This window comes from Labeo rohita, chromosome 9, assembly GCF_022985175.1.
Source record: "Labeo rohita strain BAU-BD-2019 chromosome 9, IGBB_LRoh.1.0, whole genome shotgun sequence".
In the NCBI taxonomy this organism is placed as follows: domain Eukaryota; kingdom Metazoa; phylum Chordata; class Actinopteri; order Cypriniformes; family Cyprinidae; genus Labeo; species Labeo rohita.
The window spans coordinates 24,777,386-24,805,237 of record NC_066877.1 but is presented as its reverse complement, the minus strand read 5'-3'; the positions used below and the strand labels follow the sequence as shown (position 1 = coordinate 24,805,237).

Sequence of the window (27,852 nt, the reverse complement as noted above, 5' to 3'; positions counted from 1 at the left end):
AACATTTTCAATTTCAATTTGTTTTCCATCTTTGCATGCTAGGAAAATCAGAAATTTGCTGTAGCAGAAAACTTTCTGCTAAAATAATCACACAGCTATTGAATTTCTGTACTGATTTGTTGAACTTGGAAGTATTTCTTCTCCTCTTGTAGCCTTCCAGGGGGCATGGCAAGTCTCAATAAGCAATCACCAAAAAAAAAACAAAAAAAAAAAACTGCCAGTTTATCACACTATAAATGAGAAACACAACTGTCCAGCAAACAGAGCCATAGTTTTTTTTGCAGAAGTAATGGAAAGCATTTCCTCTATGGAACAAAGGCCTATTAATTGTGATAGATAGCACCTACTGAATGCATCATTTTGCTGTTTTGCTGTATCGTACTACTTCTTTGAAAGCATCCCATTAGTCTTTGTGGCAGCCTGCATTCTGCTCCCAATTTAATAATGACTCAAACTTTGTTTAATTAAAAGAGTCTGTCACCACTTCTTACAAATTGCATTTGTTTTTCAGCTCATCATAGCTGTTCTAAAATAGAACGTGACTATAGAGGTTTTCCAAAGATTAATACCTTAGCAGCACACAGACAGTGTAATCAGTTAAAACTGGGGTTTAGGGAAATAAATACATGCTAATGAATAATTTGGGGGCATAAGTTTCTACCCACGAAGACAGCCAGAGAATAATGTGAGAAAACATGTCAGATGCAATCCAAAACAAAAGAGTGTAATACATTCAGGCAAAACCTAAGACAGAGAAAGGAGATTTGTTTAATGCACAAAAATGAAAGCGCACAATTACAGGCTTTGCTGCATTTACTGCTTTCCTTTGCTTTAGGGTAAAAAAAAAAAAAAAAGTTATGGAACTCTTGCCGCTTCTGACGCTGCCAATATGAGAGAATTCTCTACAATCCCTAGAATTACAGCTTTTGGGCAATGGCTAGAGCTGTAATTTGAGTCATACAGTAAGCCGAAGTGTGTGATTAAAAATTGCGTCGAATCAAATGGATATCTTCCAAGACAGCCTTTATTATCTTGGTTTATATAAAGCTAAATCAATCAAACTTCACTCAACACTGAGATGAATGTTTATGCTCCTCAGGGAACCAAACTTTGGTCTTTATTCTCATACCATGATGGGTTTCCTTGGGCTAAACGGAAATTGTTCAATCTATTTTGACAAAATGTCTTGAGTTGTCTGTATTTTGCCTTCTGAAGCAAAGTAGTTGTAGACTCACAGCGCCAGGCTTGACTATCGACCAGGTGTGTTTTCTCTGAGCAGACAAGGGAGGCAGTGTCTCATCAAAATATTGAATGAGAAAAAAATATAACATTAAGAAGTGTATAAATCACTTGTTTTTCTAAAGAAACAACATCCAACAGTCCTGCCTTGTGTTCATGCATCTTCCATGTTCGCAAATCAGTCTGACAATCTAACAATATAATGGCATTAATGGGAAGACAATGGTGGACGGAGGATTTGGTTTTCATACTAAAGTAAAGTAAAAGACCGCTTCTTAAAAGGGTCATCGGATGCCCATTTTCCACAAGTTGATATGATTCTTTAGGGTCTTAATTAAAAGTCTATAATATACTTTGGTTATAAATTGTCAATGGTTGTGTAAAACAGCACCCTTTTTACCTTGTCAAAATGAGCTCTGCAAAAATCATCTCATTCTAAAGGGTTGTTCCTTTAAATGCAAATGAGCTCTGCTTGCCCCACCCCTCTCTTCTCTCTGTGGAGTGACGAGCCTGTTTACTTTAGCCGCATTTAGCTGCGTTTAGCCACTAAACTTCCTAAGTATCACATTATAAGGAAAGGCGATCGCAAAGATTCACAAAAAAACCCTTATACGCACTTCTGCTGTAAGTGAAGCTGGATCACGAATGATTCACGCGAACATAGGCGGATATATGTAGATCAGGAGCCGCATTCCCTTCACAAACAAACGTAATCCACTGCATCTCGGGAGTAAATGACAACCACTATGTTCATTATTACATCCAGCAACACAACAGCTCAATCGCTCAATCTAACTTACATCCCTGCACCGGCATCGAAACAATGGAGATTACTGGACTGTGACACCTGGTCTGAGGTAAGGCGCTCATGTCAATCAACTATCGTGGGAGCGGCCTCTGTCGGTGTGACAGCACACTGACAGGCATCTGAGAATGGCTCGATTTGAAAAAGGGGATATTATTTTTACAGATTAATTAAAAACCACTTCACGGATTGTTATCATTATAGGGTAGATTTGTACATACACTGCCAACACACATTAATGTTCAAACAACATGAAAAAATTAACTTTGCATCCAATGACCCCTTTAAACCAGAGAAGTTGAACATGTTGGTATTCTTCTGGAAAAGCTAAAAAACTATCTGTTACCTTTGCTGGTTACCTCACATTTTGCTATGGAGGCTTTTTAAATTATTTTTTCAGTGTTTGCTAAACTTTCTGTAATTTATTAGTTGGCAAATAATACAGCATGTGTTGTATGCAAAGCCTTGTCATAGTTTTTGTTAATAAATGTTGTAAGCTAGTTTGTCATTGTAGCCCACTGTTTTACTGTTGTTGTGCTTTTTTAATTAAGAATAACAATGAATCCATCGTTTGTTTTAGTCTTAGTAAGTGAAAGGTGTATAGATGTAAGCAAAACAGACAATTATTTTTTCCTGTAAAATGTGGTAACAAGATTGCAAATTCGAGCCCGGTTTATAACATGCAAAAGAGGAGCTCCCATTTACAAAATTCAAATCACAAATAATACTATAGATGAATAAGAATGGGTTGAATATTAACCACTTTCGTTACCATATAACTATAAACAATATATATACAAGTTTATCAGCATACACTGATTTAACCCATTTTGTAGCCCAAAAAAAAAAAAGACCAAATTATGTGCTCCTGGGACCAACCGATAAAGTTAGCCGCAAAAGAGCGACCAGTGGGAAGTCTAGAGCCTTGAAATAACTCACACACTTAGATAAAACCACTTTGTTATGTTAAATAAAACTTAAAATGGCATGAAATGGCATAATCTGTGGGAGTTTTTAGTGAGTAGTCAGCTTGGTGAAATTTAAAGTAAATATCCGTGTCTGTGACCAATATTTACAGAGCTTTGATGACTGATGATCCGAAAAATTCAAAAGCAGTTAAAAGTTATCCTTTAGGAATAGCTGAACATAAGTTCACAAATATACTGATAAAATTGTTACTGCTTTGAGTTATTATTTTGGAAAACGTGGATGGAATCACGGAATCCAGTCATGAAAATGGAAGTTACTGAATAACGTGGAATGTCACAGAATTTGTCAAAGTTTGAATGAATTAAGCAAAAGTAGGTCATTACATTTAAAACAAACTGCAGTATGGACTAGTATCTGTAAATGTTACGCTGCAAAAATACAGTTGTGTTCAAAATTATTCAACCCCCAATGCTGTAAAGGGTTTTAGGGAATTTTGTGTACATTTGTAATTGTGTTCAGAATGAAATCTTACAAGGACTTTTTAAAGAACCAAATGCACCTAAAATGACATCAATTGTTTTTGTAATACAGTATTTAATGTTTTTTTTGTGATTTCTTCATTGACACAATTATTCAACCCCTTAAAGACTACCACTCTTAAGAACAGAGGTTCATTCAAGTGTTTTCGATCAGGTATTGAAAACACCTGTGGATGTCAACGAGCAGTAATCAAGCATAATAAGCACCAATTAGGCAGATTTAAAATGACTGTGATACTCAGCTCCTTCTAGACATTTACTGGTGTGTTTACAAACATGGTGAAGTCAAGAGAATGGTCCAGGAAGACAAGAGAACAGGTGATTTCTCTTCACAGGAAGGGCAATGGCTATAAGAAGATTGCAAAGATGTTAAACATACCAAGAGACACCATAGGAAGCATCATTCGCAAATTCAAGGCAAAGGGCACTGTTGAAACGCTACCTGGTCGTGGCAGAAAGAAGATGCTGACTTCGACTGCTGTGCGCTACCTGAAGCGCAAAGTGGAGAAAAGTGCCCGTGTGACTGCTGAGGAACTGAAAAAAGATTTGTCAGATGCGGGTACTGAAGTTTCAGCTCAGACAATAAGGCGCACACTGCGTAATGAAGGCCTCCATGCCAGAACTCCCAGGTGCACCCCCTTGCTGTCTCCAAAGAATAAGAAGAGTCGACTGCATTATGCCAAAAGTCATGTGGACAAACCACAAAAGTTTTGGGATAGTGTTCTGTGGACTAATGAAACAAAATTAGAACTGTTTGGGCCCATGGATCAATGCTATGTTTGGAGGAGGAAGAACAAGGCCTATGAAGAAAAGAACACCTTGCCTACTGTGAAGCATGGCGGGGGGTCAATCATGCTTTGGGGCTGTTTTGCTTCTACAGGTACAGGGAAGCTTCAGCGTGTGCAAGGTACCATGAATTCTCTTCAGTACCAGGAGATATTGGATGAAAATGTGATGCAGTCCGTCACAAACCTGAGGCTTGGGAGACGTTGGACCTTTCAACAGGACAATGATCCCAAGCATACCGCCAAGTCCACTTGGTTGCAGATTAAAGGCTGGAACATTTTGGAGTGGCCATCGCAGTCACCAGACTTAAATCCGATTGAGAACCTCTGTTGGGACTTAAAGAAAGCAGTTGCAGCGCGCAAGCCTAAGAATGTGACTGAACTGGAGGCTTTTGCCCATGAAGAATGGGCGAAGATACCCGTAGATCGCTGCAAGACACTTGTGTCAAGCTATGCTTCACGTTTAAAAGCTGTTATAACTGGAAAAGGATGTTGTACTAAGTACTAAGATTGAATGTCACTTGGGGGTTGAATAAAACTGATAATGATGTGAGCACAGAAAAGACATTTGTGGTTATTTCATTATAAAAGTTATGTTATATTTGTCTGACTTACAAGTGCCTCTTTGATTTAATTGTAAACAAGATGACTGAAATGATCAAAATCAATGTCAAACTGGCCAAAACACTCAATTTCAGTGGGGGTTGAATAATTTTGAACACAACTGTATGTGTCTCTGTTTTAATGAATGGAGCAGACCAGCGGTTTTGTTTACTACACACACTGAAGCGCACGTGATGCTCGTGGTGATTTCAGCATTTGACCGTTCAATTTTAGGAAAACTAGAATCATATCATATACAGACAGAAATATAAAGGTAGACACGGCAACCCGTCAAAACAAAAGTCCGGTTTAACTTGAAGACACTGTGCCAGAAATATATTACTACTATTACTACTACTACTACTACTACTAAAATGTAACAAACATTATTTTTTAGAGTATAATCACACAACATTTCTTCCATGTTTTAATTTTAATAGTAAATTCCCCTTTGTTTGCCAAAAAAAGTTTGCTTAAATAAAATAGAAGATTCATGAAAATGTTTAATGCCTTCATTTGATAACCAGAACATTTAAAACACACAACACAGAATTTCTGAGGGTAAAAAAATTTGAATAAGTATGCATTTAAATAATTAGACATGCTAAAACACAGAATTTGATAACAATAAAACATGGTGAGAAAAAATAAAACATTTCATAGGGCCCTCAACATGTCTTTTTTGTTAAACCTTTATTAAAATGATGTGAAATCGTATAAGTTTCATGATTTTAATTAATTAGACATGCTCTTTAATTAATAAAATTTAATTAAAAGGAAAATTTAATTACCATTAAAAAGGAGTTGAGAAAAATTAAAACAGAAAAACAGAATTTGAAAAAAATAAATAAATAAAATGGATTTCATAGAGCCCTAAAAATGGAAATAACTGGAAATGTGTGTTGACTATCTGTTTTTCTTTCTTTTAATGTATAAGTACAGATACAAAATGAACAGGAAAAAGGTGAATATCCAATTCTGATTATGGTTATCTAGTTAGTAATTGCTACTAAGTGCCAGAATATCTTTCTAAATTCCTGTGGCAAAATCCTTGATAACAATGGCAAATCCATTAACCAGTTCTTTTACAGAAACACTCATTAGGTTGCAGCCTGGTACCTTTTAAACACAAGTTTATTTCCTGATAAAACTGATAAAATAGCAGTCAGCTGCTAACCAGCTAATCAGATGGTATGTGGGCATGCCACGTGAGACTAATTTACACATTTCTTTACCACTTTTAATTTTCACTTATTTTTTCTGACAAATGTGCTCCTTATGGTTTATGTTGCCACAGCAACAAAGTACAGTAATTTAATAAAGAATTCACAAACACAAACACAATTAGTAAAACGAATGCAGATAAAATATCAGCCATATGCCATCAAATCAACATGTCTGCGTCCATTTCTTACGGTTAATGGCGGTTCTCCTTTGACCCAAGCTTGACAAATTAAGAGGGAATTAGATCCTCTATCACTTACCCATGACTGCTAGAGCTGTGGCTTTAGTTAAGTCCCTCTTCATGCTTTCAATAACCTCAAATCCACTACCGTCCAGGTTGCACCTGTTGATAGTACCATTAGCAGAACTGATCCAATACATCTTCCCAGCTGGAAAGTCAATCGAAAGTCCTGAGGGAAAACGAGAATCAGTTAGAAACTGTTATTTGGAGTGCTGGTATGGAGTCATATACCTTACATATCCTATAACTACATATGTATCTGAACATGAGTGTAAAATTGTGAGCTTGAAATATAGTTGTAACCTCCTTGAGACACCCTAAATCACTTCACTAAAATTCATCACTGTCCAAAAGTGGAAATGGTGAGAGTTTGACAGAGTGGTAAAATTGATTGTGACAAGTGAAGGATATTTCAATTGAGCGTCAGGACAGCTCTGACTGAGAGGGGCTAGTGCATAATAGACTCCCAACAACAACAACAGACCTGCAACTCTCAGACATCTTCTCCAAGAAAGCCGTTAAAATAAAGAGGCATGTGCTTTGTTTATCAATGAACGTACAGGTACAGGAGTATAAAACGTAGAGAGGAAAAATATTTAGGTTGGAGGATGGTAACTGTAGATTTTTAACAGAAAAAAGTACTACTATTCTGCTGTGTATTAAAAAGTAAACTTTTATATTAGCTTTAGAAAAGGCTGATGAAATCAAAAGGCCAGGGAGATTCTTCCATTAAAATAATGTTTGTGCATAAACTTTGTAAAGCAGCCTCTTAAATAGCAATTTTCTCAGGGTCCTGACTTTGTATTGCTGTGGATATGAAATGTAATATATATATGAAACATATATATTCTGGAAGTTGTGAAAATTCAACGGCAGTTTATAGAGACTCAAGTTCAAGTTCACAATGGTTATATTTAAAATAATTAACTACTGCTATTACATCACTGTAGGTCAAAACCATGTTGGAGTGACTAATCAGAGGTCTCCTCACAAGGACAAATGAACACAGTTGTGGCCAATTACAATTTAGCCAGAAATTGATCTTGCTGGCTCTTATGTAAAAATCATTTTTCTTCATAAGTGGAAATAAGACATGAAGGCATGCAAAATATGTACTTTGTACTTTGAAGGTCTAAAGAAAATGGTAAGGTATAAAAATAAAATCTAATTAAATTAGAGCATAAGTGTTATATTTCGATAAAGCACAAATTTCTAAAAATAAGACCTAAGTATAACAATAAAGTACAATTCCTCTTGTACTTTAAACTTCTCTGATTGTTAGATCGACAATACAATCAGAGAGAGAAATTAGACATACAGTACTAGTAAAACTTTTTCTGATAGACTACACATACCAACTGGTTCTCTCTGATTTTGATGAAGAACCTTCCTGTTGCTTCCATCCATATTGGCTACATTTATTGTATTTCCATCAGTCCAGTAGATTTTTCTAGAACATGAAACGAAGTAAATGTTATGAGAAACCTGAGTCATTAGAATTGTCATGGTTTCTAATTAAAGGCACAAAATGTAAGATTTTTTTTTAAACAAAATATCCAAAAACCACTATAACAGTCTTACATATATTTGCTGACTTATCTACTTACATTATCGCAAACATTTCCAAGAATATTTAAATACAGAGAAATAAACAATTTTTACATGCCATTGTGTCACCTACCAATGATATCATACACCCTCGATTTTTCTGGTTTTTGAGGAAAGCATTTCACGATTTTTCTCCATATAATGGACTTCATTGGTGCCACGCTTTTGAAGTTCCAATATACAGTTTAAATGCAGCTTCAAAGGGCTCTAAATGATCCCAGCCGAGGAAGAAGGGTCTTATCTAGCGAGTCATTTAAAAAAAAAAAAAAAAAATTAGTATACTATTTAAGCACAAAAGCTTGTGTAGCACAGACTCTGGGATGCACTTTCACGATGCTACGAATTAGTGATGGGTCATTCTCAGGGAGTGATTCGTTCAGTCGCGCATGCGCAACATCCTATTAGGTTCTGTACTAGAATTAGTTCACCTGTTTCGAGTCTTCAGGTTTTTCGAGTCATTCGTTCAGTCAACGTCCCCTCACTACTACGAATCACGTCTAAGTTCATCGCCTGTGTACTCCGGCTAAAAAAGGTAGAGTAGGGTGAAAAACTCCATCTTATCTTCTCCTACAACTTCAGAATCGTCCAACATCATTGTACCTCTTTGTTTGTAAACAGCGTTTGACTTACTTACACTTTCTTAGTCTTTGCGCGTTCGCTTTGTAAACACTGGGTCTGTAGTTCCGCCTACGTTCCGCGTGACCTTTCGACTTGATTCAGTATTAAGTAGCGTCGTGAACGCGCATCCCAGAGCCTGTGCTACATGAGCGTTTGTGCTTAAAAAGTATACACATTTTTATTTTCCAAAAAAAAAATGACAGATCGTTTCACTAGATAAGACCCTCCTTCCTCAGATGGGGTCGTTTCTAGCCCTTTGAAGCTGCATTTAAACTACATTTTGGAAGTTCAAAATCGGGGCACCAATCAAGACCATTATATGAAAAAAAAACAATTTCTTTACGACTGAAGACAGAAAGACATGAACATCTTGGATGACAAGGGGGTGAGTAAATTATTTATGAATTGTTGTTCTGGAAGTGGACTTCTCCTTTAATAAGTCTTTTATACATTAGCTCATCAATGAACATGATTTCTGCCCGAGTCCCGTCGGATTGCATCGGCTGCACGGATGAAGACAAATACTCCCATAATTCCACACTCAATCACGGCATCATCAAACTACGCCTTTGTTTCTTGTTTGTTTTGAATATCTAGCGGCAAAAACTTACATATTGTGCCTTTAAGGTTGACATGACAATATAAATTATAAATAAATAAATAAATAAGCAAAGACAAATCTAACTTAATCATACATGCAATCTGTCCATGTGGACTGCTTACCCTTTGGCTGGGTGCACAGTCAGACACTTTGGTTTGTCAATCCCATGGATGACTGAGGTTTTTAGAGAGCCGTCTAGTCGGGCAACATTGATCTGCGTCTCCTCGTTCTCAGAGCTCAGCCAATACATGTTCCTTGAGAGCCAATCTACTGCCAGCCCTCGGCAGTTTTGAATATCTGCACGTATCAGAGATAGCCATTAGCACAGAGGTGCACATCACAACAAGCCTCATGGGTGGCTGCAACTCTGCGCATGTTGTAATAAAATGTCTTGTGTGCGAAGGCGCATGGTCAGCATGCTGATCAGTTTGAGAAGGTTTAGGAAACACACCATTCTTTATAACAGCACTTTAGAAAATCTACATCAGTCTTCATTTCGCACTTCTCTTCCTTTTCTTAATGCACTTCGGAGAAGCAATCCCCAGAGAACTTCACAAACAAGCTCTCCTATCACGTAAGATATTATTTATGTTCTGCCGCGCGCTCCTTCAACCGTCATTTTTTAATGCAGGCTGCCTGTGAACACAGTTCCCTCGTAATTGAAAAAACAATTTAAGACTGAGTGTCAGCAAAATAAAATAGCATTTCAGATCAAACCTACAATGTGGCAGCAGAGAGAAAAAAATACAAAAAACTTATTCACGGCACAAAAATGTAACAACTGTCACTTAGGTGGTGTTTATTGAAAAAAATCTTACATAAAATGTAAAAAATGAAACGGGAAAAGCACTTCAACACGAACTCTTGACTCACCTCCGGAAATGACAGTCTGAAGGCCTGTTCCGTTGATAAAGGCACGTTTTATTGTTTGTGTCTTAACGTCCGCCCAGTATATCCTTTCCTCAAAAGCGTCGTAATCCACCACGGTGACATCATCGATGTCAGGAACCGTCAAAGCCGTCATGACATTCATGTACGGATTATCGATATCCACTCCACGGATCTCAGATCGCCTCACATACAACAAGAACTTCTTTAAGGCTGATGCGCGTGCCAAAACAAAACATATAAGTCAATACTTCATCTAGAAAGCTCAAACCGATCTATACTTTTGTGTGCATGTTTTGTTTGTTGTGTGGGACGTTACAGAGCTGGATACTCACCCACACAAGAGCGGTTGTTGAGAGAAAGCTTCATGAGATGAGGACATGAACAAGATGCTGTGCGGTTGTAATCAATGAGACAAAGGTGGGAGCAAGGGCCTCTTCCATCGTTTCCTTCACATGGGTTTGAGGCTGAAAAACCCAGGGTGACATGCATTTAAACCAGGGAAAGAAAACAGACCAAGGAGAAAATCAATATCACATACTATGAATTGTTTAAGGAGAAGCTCGTAAAAGGAGCCAGGAACAGCTGTGAAACTATGAAACAAACAACAGTTACTGTAAAACGAGAGAATTTGGTGTGAGGAGTGAATCTTCAGATGTTTGCATTCAATAAAAATGGGTCCAAAATAAAAGAGTGCAACACCACTATGAAAATATTCATCTTAACTCCAGGATAAAGAGAAGAGCTGAGGTTGAATGAACAGGGCTGTCATGTCCTCTGCCCACAGTGATCCTCTTGAAACCACAGCACATTTAGACCTTTTGTATGACTCTTAGTAGAGAGGCTACTGTATTTCAACAGAAGGTAATGTTGAGCAGACAGAAACTGAGCAAAAGGCCACTGATGCGAGTAGTCAATTAACCATCAGATTGCTTGGGTGGTAAAGATCTTCCTTGAAAAGACATATTCAAAAGGGCAGCGGAGATGAGGATGAGCAAGACTGCTGTCATCATATAGGATTATCATATCATCTTTTTTGTAAAAGACTATTATACACTGCCGTTCACAGGTTTGGGATCAGTAAGATTTTTTATGTTTTTTAAGTCTCTTATGCGTATCAAAGTTTTATTTATTTGATAAAAATACAGAAAGTAATATGAAATATTGCAATTTCAAATAACAGTTTTCTATTTTAATATAAGTTAAAATAAAATTTATTTCTGTGATGCAAAGCTGAATTTTCATCAGCAATTACTCCAGTGTCACACGATCCTTCAGAAATCATTCTGATATGCTAATTTATTATCAACGTTGAAAATATAAAAATATTTTTTTGGAACCTGTGATACTTTTTTTCAGGATTCTTTGATGAATAAGAAGTTAAAAAGAACAGCATTTATTCAAAACAGAAAGGTTATTTTATTCTCATTTTTTATCAGTTTAACACATCCTTGCTGAATAAAAGCATTGATTTCTTTCAAAGAAAGAAAGAAAGAAAGAAAGAAAGAAAGAACCTACTGACCCCAAACTTTAAACAGTACTGTATATTATGACAAAACATTTTTATTTCAAATAAATGCTGTTCTTTTTAATGTTTTATTTATCAGATAATCCTGAAAAAGCATTATAGGTTCCAAAAAATAAAAATAAATAATAATAAATAAAAAAGCTGCACAACTGTTTCCAACACTGATTATAAATCAGCATATTAGAATGATTCCTGAAGGATCATGTAACACTGAAGACTGAAGTAATGATGCTAAAAATTCAGCTTTGCATCACAGGAATAAATTCTATTTTAAAGTATATTAAAATAGAATTAATCAATTAAACACAGCATTGGTGAGCAGAAAAGCTTTTAAAAACATTTAAAATCTTACTGATCCCAAACTTTTGAACGTTAGTGTATATGGAATAATATTATGGTATATACTAAAAAAAAATAAAAAAATAAAATAAATATATATATATATATATATATATATATATATATATATATATATATATATATATGTATATATATATATATATATATATATACATATATATATATATACATATATATATATAAAGATAATTACATTAAATTATGCTGCTAACAAAGATGAACTTTAAGCCATTCCTCCAATCTTTTAGAAATCATTTAAATATGTTGATTTGGTGCTCAAGAAACATGTCTTGTACATTTATTTTTACTATTATTATCGTCATTAGTGTTGAAAACAGTTGTGCTGTTTGATATGTTTTTAGAAGCCCTGATGCTTTTTTTTCAGGATTCCTGAAAAAAAGCATTTATTTGCAAAAAAAAGAAAAGGAAAGGTAAATGTCTTTACTGTCATTTTTGATAAACTAAATGCATCCTTGCTGAAGAAAAGTATTCATTTATTATATATATATATATATATATATAAAATATAAAAAAAAAGTCTTACTGACCCAAATATTTGAACTATAGTGTATGCATTCTGCTATATTTTGTCAGAACAATCATATTTATATCGTGCTGCCATTTTCTTCTGCCATTACACAAGACTGCCGCATGTTTTCAAGAGGCTTTAACCCTTCCGTGAACCCGGAGCAACTACATGCAATTAACTCCACAAGCAGTTGCATCTTGTAAATAATTGATCCAGTGGGAGTTTGAATATAGGCCCATTATTTCTTTGCAATGTTGAACCCATTTCACTTATGTAGCAAGCATATTTTTGCAAGTGAGAATAACAAATAATTTCAAGTGACTAAATTACAGGCTAGAATCCCATAGAATTAATTATACATTCCGCTGGTCTGCGGGGGAAAATGGCTGTTTGAATAAATACTGTATAAACAGTGCAAGTGCACTTGACTCATGATAGAAACACTTGATTTGGATGTACTGATTTTTCATAGTCATAAATCAGCCACAGATTTTAGAAATTTCCACATCAATCTGACTTTACCTTAACATTACTACTTGTAAAGCGGGTGTGGGATATAATTTGTATTTTCACTGCTTCAGCTTTGTCTGAACAGAGAAAGATACACACCAACTGCAAACTCCAATAGTAATTTTGAAGTGGTCTGCCTGTCAGCAATGTGCTGGAAAAGTGCTTACAACACTGCAGGGCACACAGGCACTAAAAATGGGAGTCCTCCAAACTAGTGTCGATCTCTTGAAACTCAGTCCTCAGTCCTTTTACCACACATAATGCATTTACAATGTGCTGGCTAACGGCTGTAGCCTTAGCTCCATTAGACTAGTTAGCGTAGCACCTTCTTACTCCCCACGGACCCTCCAAGGTCCACCACTCTTCTGCCAGAACTGCAGGGGCTGAACATAAACACAATTGCAATGGACTGTAAGGGGCCAGAGCCCAGATTTTGGACACCTTTAATAGCCAGACTTTCCCGTGGGCTCTTTAAAATTGGATTAGCCATACTTATTGGCTTCTCTGGCAACGCAGCACAATTTGTCAACACTTATCGGTGTAAAACAGCCACCCGGCTGCCGGTGCTGTGGCAGGACACATGAGCTGTTTTGGCAGGGCTTCCTGCAGTTTTGGGCTGGTTGAAATGATGCAAATCAGATTATTTCGGTTGATGAACACTCGTAGAAAGCTACATTTTTGGACATCTGGACACCTGGCACACTTGGTAATTACAATAACTTCTGTTAACATGTTTTACAAATCACAAAATGCTATTTTTACTAATCAAAGATGAGTAAAAATGGGTCATGTAAGAGTTATGTCATAATTACAGAAAATTTTGTTAACATATATTTAAATGTAATGTATTCCTGTAAAAGCAAGGTGAATTTTCAGCAGCCCTTACTTCAGTCTTCACTGTCAAATGATCCTTAAGAAATGCTGATTTGGTGCTCAAGAAATTTCTTATTATTATATAATATCATATTTTTGTGGAGACCTTGATAAAAAAAAAAAAAATGCATATACATTAGTTTTAAAATTACTGAATATGTGCTTGCTGAAGAAATGTATTAATGTCTTAAAAAAAGAAATAAATATTAAATAAAATGTAAATTAAAACTAAGCCTGTTTTGTACGTATACATTTTTCTCAGAACGTGTAAATTAATATAGTGTTGTAATTGCAACAACTTCTGTCAACAAGCTTTACAAATCACAAAATGCAGTTTTTATAAATTATAGATGAGTACAAGTTAGGGAGAATGGATCATGTAAGCAATAAACCACAATAACAGACAATTTATCATCTGTGAGAATCAATAAACACAAAAAAAAATCATCTGAATTTAAAAACCCACACAAAGAGAAGTCAAATAATAAGTCTATTAATAATAAAATGCCAAAGAAAGTCATCTTTGTATGATATTTTTCCCATTTCCTTTAAAGACGCAAGTGGCCATTGTCTGTTTAACAGAAGATAATCTGCTGTGCATGCTGGCTACAAAGCCCTGTGTGACACTGTACCATGAAACAATTAAAATTAATTTGGGTTGAGGAAAGAGCACATCTTGAGTCCACGTCAGGCCTGCTTACGCTCTGCATGACCCCCTTTTTCAATTATTCTGCTGCTCTCAAACGGAGCCGTTTGGGCTTCCAGATTGGCAGAAGAAATGAACGATCAGCGGGATTCGGCTCAAATGAATCCTCGCCCCACAGAGCATGCCCGAAAATTTCTCTCTGTCTCCCAGACTAAAACCGAACATAGGCGGATCATATTATTTTTCTTTTTTCAATAACATGCAGCTAAGCACGTTAGGTCAACATAAAAACTGCTAAGCTTGCTGTGTGTGGTTCGCATGCAGAATGAGCTCACAGGGTGCAGACGCTAACAGGAAACGGAAGCGTCAAATAAGAGGTTTAAACACTCTGACAGAACATTTGGATGATGATCAGTAAAGGAAATTTTCTCTCCGGATCTCATACTTAGACACCACCAGAAATTATATTCAAGAATACTGTCATGCTTGTTATATATATAATAAACAGAAGTTGTCACTATGGCAACAAGGCTGTATTAGTCTAGCTAGTTCAAGCAAAACACTCAGCATGATACTCAAGTATACAACAGTGTAATTATTTTTTAATTTTAAGTGATTTTATCATTCCTTTTCTGTGACCCTGTTGTTCACAGCACAACATGTTCACAACGTGCTATTTCAGACCCAAAGTGACATGTATATAATATAACTGATGCTTCAGAAGGAAACACAATGAATTCAGAGCCGGGGGGTGAAAACTTTTTGAATTTGAAGATCAGGGTAAATTTAACATATTTTGTCTTCTGGTAAACATGAAGTATCTTCTGTTGCTTCTGAAGGGCAGTACTGAATGAAAAAAATATATATATGATATTTAGGCAAAATAAGAAAAATGTACACATCTTCATTCTGTTCAAAAGTTTACACCCCCGACTCTTAATGCATCATTTTTCCTTCCGGAGCATCAGTGAGAGTTCGAACCTTCTGTAATAGTTGCGTATGAGTCCATCAAGCGTATGTAAACTTTTGAATGGGGTCAGTTTTATAAATTCAACTATTATTTTCTATTGTGGACTATATGTAAACATCTTTTATGTGAAATCTTATTCAGGTCAGTACTAAATAAAAAATACCATGCATTTTGTATGATCCCTCTTATTTTGGTCAAATAATTAACATTTTGCAGATTCTGCAAGGTGCATGTAAACTTATGACCTCAACTATATATATATAGAAAAATGTACATAATAAAAACTATGCATAATAAATAACATTAAACAAATTAAATAAATAAAACATTTTATTCTGTTCATATTAAATCAGTAAAACTAAAATAATTATATTTACTTAAAAGGAATTTTAAAACAGCATTTAGATAATTAGAGACCCACCTTGAGGTTGTCTGCTAGGATGGTATATCTCCAGATCAAATGGCTGAGCGCTTGTCTTCTGGATGACGGTCACATTGCGGCCTGTCCATTTATTCGCTCTGGCTAATGTGTTGGTCCTCCAGTCTGTCCAGTACACACCACCTCCAAAGAGAGACACAGCGAACGGGTGTGACAGGTACTCGTGCCCCCTGAGGATCTCGATGACCCCCGTGCCGTCATACAGGGCCGAATATATTGCATCTGAGCTGAGGGGAAAGTAAAACATGAGGTGAGAATAGCACTCTGTGCTCATATCAACAACATGTTACAATGATGACAACTTCCTGAGGGAAATACTGAAGATTCAAGCACTTTTTTTTGGCATCAACATGACTACATACACAATACACTTTAAATGTCCATTTCTGAAAAAATGAAAATTCAGTTGCTAATTACATACTCTTGTCGTTTCACACCAGTAAGACTTTTGTTCTTCTTCAAAACATAAATTAAGATATTTTTGATGAAATCAGAGAGCTTTCTGACCCTGCATAGATAGTAGCGTAACTGAGACGTTCAAGGCCCAGAAAGGTAGTAAGGACATTGTTAAAATAGTCCATGTGACATCAGTGGTTTAACCTTAATTTTATGAAGCTTCGAGAATACTTTTTGTGCGCAAAGAAAACAAAACTGAAACAGAATGTTGAATGATATGACCTTTCTGGGCCTTGAATGTCTCAGTTGCACTGCTGTCTATGCAAGGTCAGAAAGCTTGCGGATTTCATCAAAAATATCTTAATTTGTGTTCTGAAGATGAACGATGGTCTCACAAGTTTGGAACTACATGAGGGTGAGTAATTAATGACAGAATTTTCATTTTTGGGTGAACTATCCCTTTAAGGGACCCCTTAAATAAAATATATAAATATATATATATTTTAAAATATATATTATATATAAAATTATAATTATTTTATTTTATTTTATTTTTTCAATGTATGTGACCATGGACCACAAAACCAGTCATAAGGGTCATTTTTTGAAATTGAGATTAATACATAATCTAAAAGATGATATTTGGCTGAGATACAACTATTTGAAAATCTGGGGTGCAAAAAAATCAAAAAAATTTCCTTTAAAGTTGTTCAAATGAAGTTCCTAGCAATGCATACTACTTAATCAGAAATTAAGTTTTGATACGCTCACAGTAGGAAGTTTACAACATAATCTTTACTTAATATCTTAATATGATTTTTGGCATAAAAGAAAATGTAATGTTGGCTATGGCTACAAAATAAAACTGTGCTACTTAAGACTGGTTTTGTGGTCCAGGGTCACATATTTTCTCTTTCTTAAAAAAAAACAAAAAAACATTCTTAGTACATACTTTCATGCAAAACACCTAGAATTAAACTCAGTGCTTCTTGTAAATTGCAATTCTTCATTTTTGCATCTTTATCTTCCCCTACCGAGCATCTGTCCACACTATTCTTCTTTCCTGATGGTCTAGCGTGAGTCCATTAGGCCAGGCTCCAATCTCCATGTCCTTATACACAACATGTCTTCCACTTCCACTCATTGACGTTGCCTCAATCCGAGGAAAAGTGGCATCCCAGTCGGTCCAGAAAAGAATGCTACATACAAAATAAAAATGGTTATAAACCCATCAGCCCATCCGTGTAAACATTTCAAATCAAACTAACATTCTTCTAAATAAAATACCAATAAACACACTTTAAATATTTATTTTACCACTTTTTCACTATTTACTCATGACTGAACTGTTAGATACAGATCTTTCAGAGCTTTGAAACAATATGTATTGTGACAAGCGCTATGCAAATAAACATCACTTGACTTGGGAAGTATAGCGCAGGAAGCTGACTCAGAATAAAGTTAGAATAGAATTCATTTACAGTAAGCGGCGCCTGGTTACAAAACTTAAAGCAGGCACAGAGCAGTGAGGTGTGTGTGTGTGTGTGTATGAGAGCTGCGTGTGCAGGGTTGCATCTTATGCTGCCCTAGAGAACAGTGCCAATTTACATCATAAAAAAGCTTTAAAAATCTAAGTATGAAATAGTAGATTAATTTTAAACTATTATTTATACATGCATACTGTAAGGTTCAGTGGAAACTGTCTGGCAGTGAAGTCAATGTCAAACATGAGGGTTAATTTTCAACTGATGTCACAGTTCTCAGGGGTGGCATGAAAACAAAGGGCACATTCTAATGTGGGTATTACGGGGATTATAAAATGCTAAATACTTGCATCAAGCTCATATGCTAATGAAATATGTGATCATGTTCCTGCATCAGACATCAAAAACAATTAAACTATCAGCCAAACGTTTGAGGTGCATGGTAGGTAAGCATACAAAAAGGCTTCACATGAATTTTGCTACAAGTATGTAGCCTTCTCCTTCTCAGAAGGCCAATTAATTGGCCAGTGGCATACAGTTATTAAACCAGGCTTTCAATGAATAAAAGAGTTGCTAATTACAAAGACAGCTAATCCCTTCAGAACTACAATGCTTTTTCAACACACCTCTCTATGACACATCTGTATGGGGCATTTCAGTGTAACTATGTAATGAATTTGGTGCTTTTTAATATGTGCCATGCTGCTGAGTGTGAAATCAGTCTTTGAATATTTTCCCTAATTGTTCTTTTCAGCTTTCAGTGAAATAATTTACAGTATGTCATCCAACTGAGCACCAATATGAGCTCTAGTTGGACTGGAGAGATACCATATTTCTCCTCTATGGGTTGCTCACAGGGTTTGGCAAAAATGTTTTAGCTGCATAAAACAGGCAAACAAATACCACAACTAGGGCTACAACAAAAAATCAACAAAAATCTATAAGGAGTGAGAACAAAAAAAAATTTAATTATCTATTATTTGTGCCTGTGTGCTTTGGTATGGTAAACTGCCATCAAAAGTGGTGAGTTACTGTTAAACTTTAATGTAAAAATTGAGTTAATACGCCTGTCAGCACATAATTTTGAATAAAATGTAATCGAAATATATTAATAAAGGAATAATAATATTAAAAAATAAATAAATAAATACCTATTGTATAAAAATAAATCCCTAATGTATAAAAATACATTTATATAATTATTTATTTATTTATTTATTTATTTACACACACACATACACAGTTTTTTTTTTTATAGCCTTTACTTGGCAAGATGAGAAACAAATTGTTCCTTCATACATTATTAAAGTTGAAGATATATATATATATATATATATATATATATAAGAATATAAATCAAATTCATATGTCAGTTGACTGGCATATTAATCTATTATATTCTAAAAATAAATTATAGCCTTCAGTTGGCAAAAAATACACACACACACACATTTACAGCTTTGTAATATGTATTTTTATATCCTTCAATTGGCAAGATGAGGAACAAATTATTTCTTTAATACATTATTTAAATTCAATTAAAAAAAGGAATTTAAATTCAATTCATATGTCAAATAACTGGCATATTAATCATTAAAACATAAAAATGGTTATATTTTTAAACATTTTTATGGCCCTCAGTTTGCAAGAAATAAACACACACACACTTACGTTTATATACAAGTTTTGTTTTTGAAATTTTTATAGCATATTATGTATATAATATAATTTTTATACTATTTTTTTTTTATAGCCATCAAATGTTAAGATGAGGAACAACTTGTTTCTTTAATGCATTATTAAAATTTAAGTCTAAATCTAATTAATATGTCTATTAATTATAATATGTATAATTAATAAGTCACCAATAAGTCACCAATATATATATATATATATATATATTTTTTTTTTTTTTTTTGGTAGCCTTCAGTTGGCAGTATGTGGAATAAAATATTACTTCAATAAATCTGGAATTAAGGAATTAAAATAAATTTAATTAATATATTAAAAATCAAAGAAATAACCAGTAGATTATTTGATTATCAAAACATCTGCAATCCTAGCCATAAGCCTGTTCTTTGTTCATTTATAATGTGAATGAGCATTATTCATAGTCCTCTAATGCTGCTGGGATCATCGTGTGACTTTTCTGAGCTCATGCTGTCATATTTGAGACGTTCTTTTCCCAGCATGCCTCCATGAGAAATGTAGAGCTGAGCAAGAGAAGAGCACAGCTGAGAGTAAAGAGACAAAAAAAGAAACAGAACACAACAAATAAACAGCAAGATGCAGCGCGTTATTCTAGAACTATCATTAGTAATAGATGACAAACAAGTCCCCTGAAATATGATTGCTCTGTTATGTACCCAATATAGTCTCTATGAGGACAAATTACGGCACAAAAAAAGAAATGAAACTTGTTTTTTCACTGTTTGCGTTTGCTGCTCTGAACATTGCTGAAGGGGCTGGGAAAAGAAAAGCAGAGTACGAGGAAAGAAAATTAGGCTGTGGTAAATTTTATATGAGACTAATACACACCCCTGTCCTGGGTCCACAGCCAACGCTCGTGGGTGCTCCATGCCACCGGCAATCAAAGTCGTTCTCATTTCCCCATTCAGTTTGGCCACCTCAATCTGATCCAAGTTGCTGTCTATCCAGTAAAGGTTTCCTGCAATCCAATCCACTGCGAGTCCCTCTGGGGTGGCCAAACCATGCTGAATCACAACCTCGACCCCGGTCACACCTACAAAACAAACCACTCGTGCTGGTTCATAGGGTGGACGGGGGTTTCGAATTTAGCACAGCAAAGCATTCTGGTCATTTTGAACTTTCTTTTGAAGTGTTGAACTCTTCCAAATTGCTGCTCCTTGCTGAAAAGACCAGCTTGAACCAGAATGCATTTCTGTTCACCATCAAATGATCAGTCTTTCTGATGAAGCTGGCCAAAGCAGGCTTGCTAGTTGGGCTAATTAAGGGGATAATTAACATAAAACTTAAATCTATTTCGGTAACTGAAATAAAACATATATTTTAATTTAAATATAGAAACTTGCAGTAAACTACATGTTAAAAATATTTTGTTTTTATTTCAGCTACCTGAAGTTAAAATAAATAAATAATAAACAAATGAATGAATGAATAAATAAATAAATAAATAAATAAAGCTTAAATAATAAAATAAATAACATAAAACTACATAAAAATTGTTTTTGGTAACTGAAAGCTCAAATAAAATCTAAATTTGAACTGAAATATTTAAACTTTATAATTAAACAGTAAACTAACTGTTGAAAAATACAAATTTTCATTTCAGTTATCTGAAAAAAAAAAAATAAATAAATAAATATTTTTTTAAATTAACCTAAAACTATATAAAAAATGTTTCAATAACAATTGAAATATTTAAACTTACAGTAAACTAATTGCTGAAAATGAAAAAACAAAAAACATCAGTTACCTGAAGTTAAAATAAATAAATAATAAGCAAGTAAGTAAATAAGAAAATAATAAGTTAGTAAACACATCAATCAATCAAACAATCAATTGAAAAAATAACCTAAAACTATAAAAAAGTAACTGAAAGCAGAAAATAAAATATACATGTTAATTGAAATATTTAAAATTACAAAAACTAATTCTTGAAAGTTAAAACTTTTCAAATCAGTTACCTGAAGTTAAAATAAATAAATAAATAAATAAATAAGTTAGCAAGTAAGTAAGTAAGTAAGTAAGTAAGTAAGTAAAGAAAGAAAGAACCTAAAACTATAAAAAAATATATATATTGTTTTTCGGTAATTGAAAGCTAAAATAAAACATACATCTTAATTGAAATATTTAAAATTACAGTAAATTAATTGTTGAAAAATACAACATTTCATTTCAGTTACCTAGTTAAAATAAATTCAAATTTAAAATAATTAATTTAAAAAGATCAAAATAAAACATATAAAAGAAAATTTGAACCAAAAGTTCAAATGAAAACTGAAAATATAAAAATAAAAGCTAATCTATCGGGCTGAAGTATCCCTTTAAGAAGCTGGGTATGGACACTAACACATCAACAGCAGGCAATCAGCATCCAAACACAACATTTGCTGGTCTTTTCGACAGGCTTTCTGAAAATAACTCTGGAGAAGAAAACAGTGGTATTAAAGGAAAGGAAGTTTTCCCTCAGCAGTAAACAAGATTTTTTTTTTCAGCTATCTATAATCCAGCTGTTTGCAATTATTCTCAGCTGTGGAGGGCTTTATGAAATGCTAACAAAAGGAGAGAGCAATAGCTGCACTGGGGGCCTGTTCCTCTGAGAGAAAGACTCAGATGTGTGCTTAATGCAGCTTCAAAATAGTCTTCAAAACAATACAAGGGTATTCATCAGCTCCTTCTGAGGTTTTCTACGTCATTCAAAGAGCCACAGCGCATTCGGTATTGCGTTACTGTTCGGGGGGACGTGACCTGCGTGCTAGGAATGGGGAAACCAAATATCTACTCAAACTAAAGCTTAGGTTAAACAAAGGGCGAGTGGGAATGGGACATCAAATTGGGTGTTCATTACCTCCGGTGTCTGAGAGCTTTCCCCGATAGATCTTATCCTCCACCACGTCGGTCCAGTAAAGCAAACTGCGGTTGAAGTGGAAGTCGAGAGCGATGGTGTTCCGAAGGCCGGGCACAAGCAGGCTGTAGTCACGTTTATGAAGGTCGATTCGTCTGATCTCATGCCGGATAGAGAAAATAACAAAAGCCTCAAAGGGATCTTGGAGAAGAAACAAATTGATTATTAGCACTCCGCACCTGTGCATTAGAGGTTACAAGAGCATCACGCTTTGAGTGGAGGCGTCTGTCGTGCGCATTTATGCACAACCGCTAATTAGTCTTTTAGCTTATGTTTTTATCAAAAAACTTTACAGGGACACTTATCTTAAAGAAACCTAAGGATAATGGTAAAAGGCACTTGAGTCGTCTATAAAGAAAAAAGCAACCCCCATTAATTAGATCAAAGTATAGGTTCCAGAATCTCCAGAACAAAGTTGTCCAGGTCCAGGTTGTACATATAAAATATAAGAAAATGTATTATATAATTAAGAATAATATTCCTAATACAATCAATTTGCAAGTTCAGCTCTATATTTACTATAGGCAACATTATCCCATGAAAAATCTTTTCTATACATTTCTGTAGCTACTGGATAAAACCTGCTGAGAGCTATAAATGCAGCTGTCTACTATAACAAGAACTTGCTCTCAAGAGCTATATACGTCAGTAAATCCATAAAATACCACACAGATGCTTGTTGTCATATTCTGACTAATGACCCAAATTCAGATTCCCTGAGACAATTTAAAAGCATTTGGCAGGCATGCTGCTGTAAAGACATTAGCTTCTCAATGGGAAGCTCCTGTCTGCATATCCCGCTGTCATTGTATTACTGTTGCTCTTATTGTTGTGTACTGTGGACAGATCCACTATGGATGGACAGGAATGCACAGTGAAGATATTTCACTGAGAATCACAAGCCGGTCTAGAAAACTACTGCTACTTTCTTGTACTACTCAAATTTCAGTCTGTTCCTCACACAGCACTATCGCTGTAACTGCTTATGAAATTTTATGGTGTTTTTTGTCATTCCTGGACACATACTGTATGAACAGCTGTTGCATTGGAAGACCTGTACGTTTTTTTACTTAAATTTATAAATATTATTCATTATGATTATTTTTTTTTAATAAGGGGTGTCAAATTGATTAATCGCGATTAATCATATTCCAAAAAATAAGTATGGATTTACATAATATATGCAGGGTTTCTACAGGTTTTATGAGGGAAAATTTAAGACATTTTTAAGACCTACTAAAGAAAATTTAAGAAAAACAAACAAACAATACAGCAATATGTTCTCTATTGTTTTTTTTTTAGTCCGTTTCAGTTTTCCCTCTTTTCCTCACTTTCCTCCCATAAAAGCGTTATGCACATTTTACTTTCACTTTCAAATTAGCAGCAATTTTGCGTCAAGCAATTGTTTGTTTTTAGTTCGTTTGAGTTTTCCCTCTTTTCTTCGGTTCTAAGTAGCTTGTAAAATCGTCGTGCCCATTTTACTTTCACTATTAAATTAGCGGCTTTAACGTAATGCAACAAACTTTATTAACAAAAGAAAATAAAAATACACCATGTTATATGCCTAATATAAAATAAAAACTTACACAAAGTTTAAATAGGTATACAAAACTGAGAATCAGTAAATACTATGTAACCAAATAAGAAAAGTAGAACGTTTATTAGCAAAACAAATAGGAAAGCTTGGAAGCACGGCATACACCTTGATGTAATATATATATATATATATATATATATATATATATATATATAAACAGTTTAATAAATAAAAATCAGCAAACACTGTGAAACCAAATAAACATGAAACTTCCACTATCACCTTAGATAAATAGCAGAAGTCAACTGGCTTTTCAAAATCCAAAATATTTTTAAAACAGGCGCTTTTGCATTTCATTTTTGAAACTCTTCCACCATAGTCTTCTTTCTCACCTCTCTTTTCTTGTCAGTCAGCTCGAATCTCTTCATGTGATAAATGAAATCTGATCTGTGATGCAACTGTCGTTCGGCACACTGCATTGAGCAGCCGTGTTCAGTTTTAATTGTATTATCTGTTCTCTAACTGAACTAAATGATTTTTATTACTATAAAAAAAAAATCAAAACGACAAGTTCTTTTTCAGGTGACTGACAGATGAAGCAGCACATACCGCCATCTACCGCCTATTGTTTAATGAATACTGAGCGATCTGAGCCATGTAGCACAGAAATTACACTTTCGCTTCACTTTAAAATGAAACACTGAGGAAACAATCCCTCATGAAAATTAATGCCATGATCATATGAATGTAAGTCTTTGTGCTCTGATTTAAGACCTTTTCAAGGCCTTAATTCAAGGAAATGCGATTTAATACTTTTTAAGACTTTTTTAAGACCCGCAGAAACCCTGTATATGTGTGCATTCTATGTATGTTTATATGTATACATAAATACACACAGATAAATGTTTAATTATATATACAGTGCTGCCTGAAAGTTTGTGAATCCTTTAGAATTTTCTATATTTCTGCATAAATATGACCAAAAAGTCAAGTAAAAAATCAAGTCTTAAAGATGACAAAGAGAACCCAATCAAACAAATGAGATGAAATATATAGTTTGCCATTTATTTATTGCGAAAAATGGTCCAGTGTTAAATATTTGTGAGTTGCAGGCATGTGAATCTCTAGGATTAGCAGTTAATTTTAAAATGAAATTAGAGTCCATTTGTTCAGATGTGTTATCAATCAATAAGATGACTATCAGGTGCCAGTGTATGCCCTGTTTTAATTAAAGAACAGGAGTCTATCAAAGTCTGATTATGTTTGTGGAAGGAAATCATGCCATGAATAAAGTAGATATCTGAAAACGTCAGATAAAAGGTTGTTGTTGCTCATCCGGCTAGAAAAGGTTATATCAGAGGTCGCGTTAACCAAAAATTCTTTTTTTTATCATTTGACGGAAAAATCTGAAGGCTGTCCGTCATTTTGACAGATTACAAGGAGGGTGATCTATTGTAAATTGTAGCTGTAGTTCCCACCCCTGTCCAGTTGGTGGCGAGTGCGCTTCAGCCAGGCAGCAGAGTTTGGGATCCAGAACAAAAACGAAACTGTCACAAATGTTTTCCTATGCCTTTGATTACACAGACGAGTACACAGAAGCTACAACGATCTATCATCACACATTATAGAGTGCCAAAACGGTATTTATTGCTTAAATTTTTTGAAATCTGAGACTTTGTTTCATATCAGAAGTAACACAAAGCCTAGCCTATTGCTATTTATTGGAATGAAGAAACACTATGTACTGTTCATTCATCAACTGAAAACAGCATAGAACAAAAGATCTATTGTGATTTAAGAATCAATATTGGAATTCGATATTGAAACACTACAATATTACATTTATGCTTATGTGTTAGAAGTGTTTAACCAGGGTGCCAAAGCGAGGCAATTTCAACAGAAATATATATTTCTAAATATAAGTTTGAGGAATTTAAATACCTGTACTGTGGCAGCTCTCTCCATCTGGATCAAGTCTCCAGCCAGGATAACAGGAGCACTTGACAGTAGTTTTATGCTGTTCGCATATCTGACTGCATTTCAGGTGAGCAGAGCAGTAGTCCACTGTCTCGCATGTTCGGTTGTCAGAGCCAAGATGGAGTCCGGTGGGACACGAACACACCACCCCTTTGCTGGGGATCACTGCACACTGGTGACTGCAGCCCCCATTACCTTGCAAACATTTCTCTGGAACAGACAAGAACAGCATGAGTGAGGACAAAAACAGAATCAATTTGAAAGGCTGGTGATATGAAGTCATGTTTGCTGGCATATGAGATTCAAGGTGCGAATTGAAACCGAAAAGCCACAGATGAACAAAGACCAACAGCATGGATTGAACATTTGCACAGGCCTAGAAGCTTATCGCTCTTTGCCTCAAAAGTTTTGGTGTGCCTTTCTCGGCTAGGCCATTATGCCGTTACTCTGACCTAATCAACATCACCAGCCAACTGTGTCACAATAATGAAAAAAAGTGTAAAGAATTACTTTATTCATGAGGCAGATTCAATGAGAAACCACAGGTCTGAATTATGACCGACTTCAGCCACTGCGCAGGCCAAACAAACTCATTCAAGGTGGAAAATGGCTTTTTCTCAAGTTTAAAAGAAATGAAAACTAGGTCTCCGATACATCATCTCTTTTCAGAACGGATCAGACAAACTCCAGTACTTTTAGTCTCTCATCTCTAATGGATAAGCTTTTTCCTTTCATCGAAGCACCTGGTCCTTTTTACGGGAGAAAGACAAAGGGGAGGGAACTCACAGCTTCCAAGGTCTTTTTGCCTCTACTGATTATGATGATCCCCTCTGCGGCCGCAAGACAGAATTGAATTTTCTCCACAGGGGGCCCTGAAGTCTATATGGAGGTGAAGAATAGCTGCTTCCCAAAGGTCACAAATGGCATTGAGTCCCGCTGCGCTGGTCCCAGTCAGTCAGCCACCTCAAGGTCCATTGGCACAATCTAATTGGCAATAAGAGGCCCAAGCCAAAAGCAGGTCTAGTCAGACAGATAATACACCCCGTCCTCAGAACATGAGCGGTGGGCTCCCATGGGTGGCTGCTGGCAATGCCCTGAAAGTCACTGAAATGTTTGTCTAGTCGCATTCTGAGAGAATTATACATCGGTGACTCTCAGGAGACACTTTCCCTAGTGAGGGCTTCAGAGGCAAACAGATCCTCATGTTTAGCTCGGATTCAGACGGGCTTCATGTTTTCCCTGTGCCGGTAGCTTACTGAGCATGTGCTGGCTTTCCATTATGCTCGCTCAAGGACGCAACTCAAAGAGATTCAAGTAGCCCTGAGGGACATGCCGTGCGGGCATAAACGCAGTATTATCAAAATCTTTTCACCCATGGAGAGGTAAACACAAAACATATTGATTTGCTCAAGTGTATGAATCTGAATTTTTACAGCTCAGGTATTTACTCTCATTGGTTAGTTACTGTTTTTCATGTCTTGGCTTTCTGTGTATTGATAGAACTACTCTGCATGACTACTTCTCATTCAACCCGTCCAGCGTTTCTTGCAAAGCGGACCAGACTTCACGTAATAGCACAGTCGTTTTCAATTAGTATTATAGACACAAGCTGTATAGTGAATAAGGCTGTGAATGCAAGCATTATGAACCCAGTGATAAATGTGCACTGCGACGCTTGCATTGATAAAAGACCAAATTAATTCAAAAATCAAAGTTTTGTGGCTTTTAGACCATGTCTGTTAGCTCTGTGGAAAAAAAAAATGCCAACAAAATTACCTTTAGATGACATTAACAGCAATGTGTACAAATTTTGTACAAATGCTGAACTGTGCCACACGATTTAGTTACTGTTAACTAAAACTAAAACCACTAAAAACAGTAAAAAAAAAAATAAATAAATAAAACATAATTAA

General features: G+C 35.2%; 1 protein-coding gene across 5 annotated transcripts in view; it reads right to left on the bottom strand.

Annotated features, from left to right (window-relative positions):
- lrp1bb (low density lipoprotein receptor-related protein 1Bb) overlaps positions 1-27,852 on the bottom strand; it is a 355,559-nt gene that overhangs the window by 123,577 nt on the left and 204,130 nt on the right. For all 5 annotated transcript variants that reach the window (XR_007828439.1, XM_051119357.1, XM_051119358.1 and 2 more), the window contains 10 exons: positions 25,904-26,149; positions 22,369-22,566; positions 20,355-20,559; positions 17,367-17,531; positions 15,919-16,163; positions 10,417-10,548; positions 10,067-10,294; positions 9,316-9,490; positions 7,722-7,816; positions 6,386-6,535 (listed from right to left, as the gene is read on the bottom strand). Coding sequence is in view for 4 of the 5 variants with exons in the window: in XM_051119357.1 (XP_050975314.1) it covers positions 6,386-6,535; positions 7,722-7,816; positions 9,316-9,490; positions 10,067-10,294; positions 10,417-10,548; positions 15,919-16,163; positions 17,367-17,531; positions 20,355-20,559; positions 22,369-22,566; positions 25,904-26,149 (1,839 nt within the window). In the remaining variant the exon portion in view is untranslated. The remainder of the gene's footprint in view (positions 1-6,385; positions 6,536-7,721; positions 7,817-9,315; positions 9,491-10,066; positions 10,295-10,416; positions 10,549-15,918; positions 16,164-17,366; positions 17,532-20,354; positions 20,560-22,368; positions 22,567-25,903; positions 26,150-27,852) is intronic.